Here is a 3,932-nt window from a genome sequence, read left to right as displayed (position 1 = left end):
GTCAATCAGTGTTGCTTCCTAAGTGGACAGTTTGATTTCACAGAAGTTTGATTTACTTGGAGTTATATTGTGTTGTTTAAGTGTTCCCTTTATTTATTTTTTTTTGAGCAGTGTATGTTTAATATTAAGGGCTAACGTTACAGTAATGGAGTTTAATAACTTTAGCTAACATTAACTTACAGCAAGGTAGGATTGGCTTGAATTGCTCATAGCTAACTTTACAGAGAAAGAGAACATAGTCAATGTTATTTTCTCAAAGAAAATGTAAAGTTAATAAGACACATACCTCATATGTATTAGGTATCAAACTTCGGCTTCTTTTTAAACAGGAGGTCTGGCCGTTATAACTTGTGTTAGGTTTGCCCCACAATTGTGTTGGTAAAGATTTCGTCTTTACCAACACACTGCATGCCTGTTCGTGCACTGCTGCCTCTCACTGGTGGAGATGGTGTATTGCACTACTTAACCCTTGTGTTTAGAAATGGGGTCCAACCAACCCCACACGCGTAAAACCTTTATCACTTGCCACAGTTCTCTACATTTGCCTCAGTCCTCGCACGCACAAGGGTTAAAACAGCCTTAAATAATGTTTCAAATGCCAAGTTCAGTGCTTTGTAGACATCTTGCTGTAAAACTTTAGGATCGATTAAATTAAGAAAATTAAGACTCAAAAACATGGCAGAGCTATATAATATTACTACATAAAGTAAATTTTTAAAGTTTAATCGGTAATACTATCATAACAAATTTGTCAGATCATGATTTCTTGGTTAATGACAACTTGTCATAACGAAGACATTTTGAATAATGTCAACTTTGTATTAAAAGTGTCATTATTTACCGAATGACGCTTTATGACAACAGTCATAAATATTCTTGAAGACTTATTGATGTTCATGACAGATGTTATGTCATGTTTGTTACAGTGTCATGACAGTCTTATTCACCCCCTTCAAATAAAGTGTTACCGAAATGAGATACATTACTTGGTTTGTAGCAGATGAATGGATAACTCAGGCTGCAGTTTTCATCCGACCATCTTCCAGAGTCATTAAATGATCCAGCAACACACTGATCACCAGAGGGATCGTTGGGCTCGACATCCGCCCAGTATCGAAACAGAGAGTCGCTGCCATCAGACCACAGCTTTTCCCGATACAGTCCAATCCAAACAGTGCTGGAACCTATAAGGTTTCTGATGATTTCATTTTCTGCCTGATTTCGTACACTGGGAGGGAAAAAATTTAATAATGAAATTAAACACACAAAGATCAAATCAATGTGTATGGTTTTCTATTTCAAAACAACTTAAAATACAGTTATTTTTATGTAACAACACCAGAAATAACGGATAAAGGATAAAGTAATTAAAAATGGCAGCACAAGGAGTTGGAGATCTTTTTACAGATTATGTGTCTTATAATCTGTTTGATCAAATATATATAAAAATCATATTTTTTAGAAAAGTTACATAATGCAGCTTTAAAGCTTTAGGCTGTAAGAACTTTAAATCTTGAGTTTTTTTAATTCTTATGAAAGTAGCAGTAACTTAAAACTTTATGTTGTACAAACATAATGTATGAGCTCAGATAATCAATAAAAATGGTCAAATCATGTAAAAAGAAAAACTGGGGTCCTTAGCCACTGTATCAAAGGAATATAACTATGTCACAACAGAATTTCAGCCTATAACTGCAGTATTGTTTAACTTTTAAAATATTGTTTGTAGTATAATTGTTTGATATTCATTCAAATATATAAAAAATGCATGACAGACCAAGATAGAAAAAAAATAAATAAAATTTCAGCATATGATTGTTTTATGTAAAATGTTTACTTATGAAAATCACTACAGAATCACAAGCTCTTGAAGAGATGCAGAGTTAAAGAGATTAAACTAGTTTCAAGCATTAACCTCCATTCAAAGGGATCCAACAATAAATGGGAGAAGGTGGGAACACAAGAAGCAGAGTTCCTGAGATCAGGATTCATATCCTGGGCAGCTGCTTCAAAAATTTTATCAATTTTTTTTGATTGATTTTCATAACTTTATGTAAACACCAACAAAAGTAAACAAAAACAACCCACCCCAAATCAACAAGGAGCACTGCAGTGACCACATAAAAACATACATACAACCTACAAACACAAAGTAGAGATAGACATTCCTGGGCATGGCTGAAAGTAGTTGAAACTGTCGGACAGCCCAGTGAGTGATACTTTGAATGTTAAAAACAAATGGGGGGAAAAAAAAAGAGAAAGAAAGTTTGGAAGGACAGTCCTCATCTCCAGTAGAAATCACACTGCAATCTGTAAAAAAGATTGCAATGGGTTCCAGATCCTCCAGAATTTGTCTGACTTTTGATGAAGATCATGAGTCAGTTTTTCATCTGAGACATTAGCAGAAATTTGTGATATTTACATATCAACTGTAGGGGCCTGTGGTGCCGACCATCTCAGTAGTATACATTTCTTGGACAGAAATAAGAGGATTACAATCAAATGTTTAATATCTGCATATATTAGAGTGTCTGGAGAATGATTGAAAAGACAGCAGGAGGGAGTTAGTGGGAACTCTTTACCAACGATCTCTTGTGTCATCAGATGATCTGCTTTCCAGAAAGTTTGAATACAATTGCAAGACCAAAATAAATGAATAAATGTGCCCCTATGTATTTTGCATTTATAACAAAGATCTGAAGCATCATGGAACAGCTTTTGGGTTTGGCAATTTTTCAGAGGAGGACCTGTCCAGAGATGCGTCCATTGCGCAATTAAAGTCACCTGCCAAAAAAACGGTTTCTTCACAATGATGGTTAAACAATAAAATTATTTGTGGCATAAATTGAGGCGAGTCATCATTAGAATAGTTATATGTTGTCCATGGATCGAGCCCTCAGTTAAAATAAATATCCACTCTGAATCCTTCTCCTCATACTCCAGAATAAAAGGAAGATTCTTGCGTATAAGAATGACCGTACCCTTCTTATTTTGTGAATGGGAGCAAAAGTATACCTTACTTGCCCAATCCCTTTTAAGTTTCAAATGTTCTGTAACAGATCATCTAGTTTCCTGTAATAGTGCTATTTCAAGTTTGTTTTTTGTTTTTTTCAGGCAAATCAAAACCTTCTTCCTCTTGATCACATGACCCAGTCCCTGTACATTCCAGGTAACAATCTTAAGAGAACCAGACATACAAACTATAAGGACAGTAAACACTGGGTATTATAGTCTTTTTAAATGGGCAGTTCAGTTTCTCACTACACCTAGAACCACCAGATAGTGTAAAGTGAAATATTACATCAATTAGAAATCAGGCTTCAGAAAAGTGAATAGCGTGCCATTTTCTATCATTGGAGGATATGTTCATTTAATTAAAAAGAGATTAGCTTAATAAGAGGCAGCAGGTGTAGAAAAAGCAGATAGAAACAAATATTTAAGGGAATGACTGATACACGCAAAGAAAAAGTATGACAAGAGATACCAGAGTTACCAGAAATACAGGAATACAGCTTACATAACTCAGCACAGGAGCAACAGGAAGTCAATGGAAAATAGTTGACAGAAACAATGCAATGTTGTTATTGCTAAAATAAACCTAGACCAAGTGTTTACAAAGACAAAGAACAACAATGTGTCAACTTCTTAAAGTGCAAAACAAAAGCTCAGAGAAAAACATCTGTAGAATTCATGAACTAGAACTACAATCCTTCTTTACATAGATTATTAATGCATTAATGCAGTATTTGCTTTAAGATACAGTGTTGTTATTACCTGGCCAGGTCAACATAATTTTCACGGCAGAATTGCAGAGCTCCTGTCCAGGTTAATAAAATGTTACTGAAAACATAGGATGGTGATCCATCTACTGTACCTGTAAATGTATAGACAAGATGTAAGAAAATAATAGACATTAATTTTGTATTCTATTT

General features: G+C 34.6%; 1 protein-coding gene across 1 annotated transcript in view; it reads right to left on the bottom strand.

Moving 5' to 3' along the window:
- The window catches only part of LOC103480546 (uncharacterized), a 39,124-nt gene that overhangs the window by 7,318 nt on the left and 27,874 nt on the right, over nt 1–3,932 (bottom strand). Inside the window, exon 13 of the mRNA XM_008435527.2 lies at nt 1,080–1,215. Within this exon, the coding sequence (XP_008433749.2) occupies nt 1,080–1,215 (136 nt within the window). The remainder of the gene's footprint in view (nt 1–1,079; nt 1,216–3,932) is intronic.

This window comes from Poecilia reticulata, linkage group LG18, assembly GCF_000633615.1.
Source record: "Poecilia reticulata strain Guanapo linkage group LG18, Guppy_female_1.0+MT, whole genome shotgun sequence".
In the NCBI taxonomy this organism is placed as follows: domain Eukaryota; kingdom Metazoa; phylum Chordata; class Actinopteri; order Cyprinodontiformes; family Poeciliidae; genus Poecilia; species Poecilia reticulata.
The sequence above is the reverse complement of the archived record's forward strand: the minus strand, read 5'-3'. Positions and strand labels throughout refer to the sequence as shown.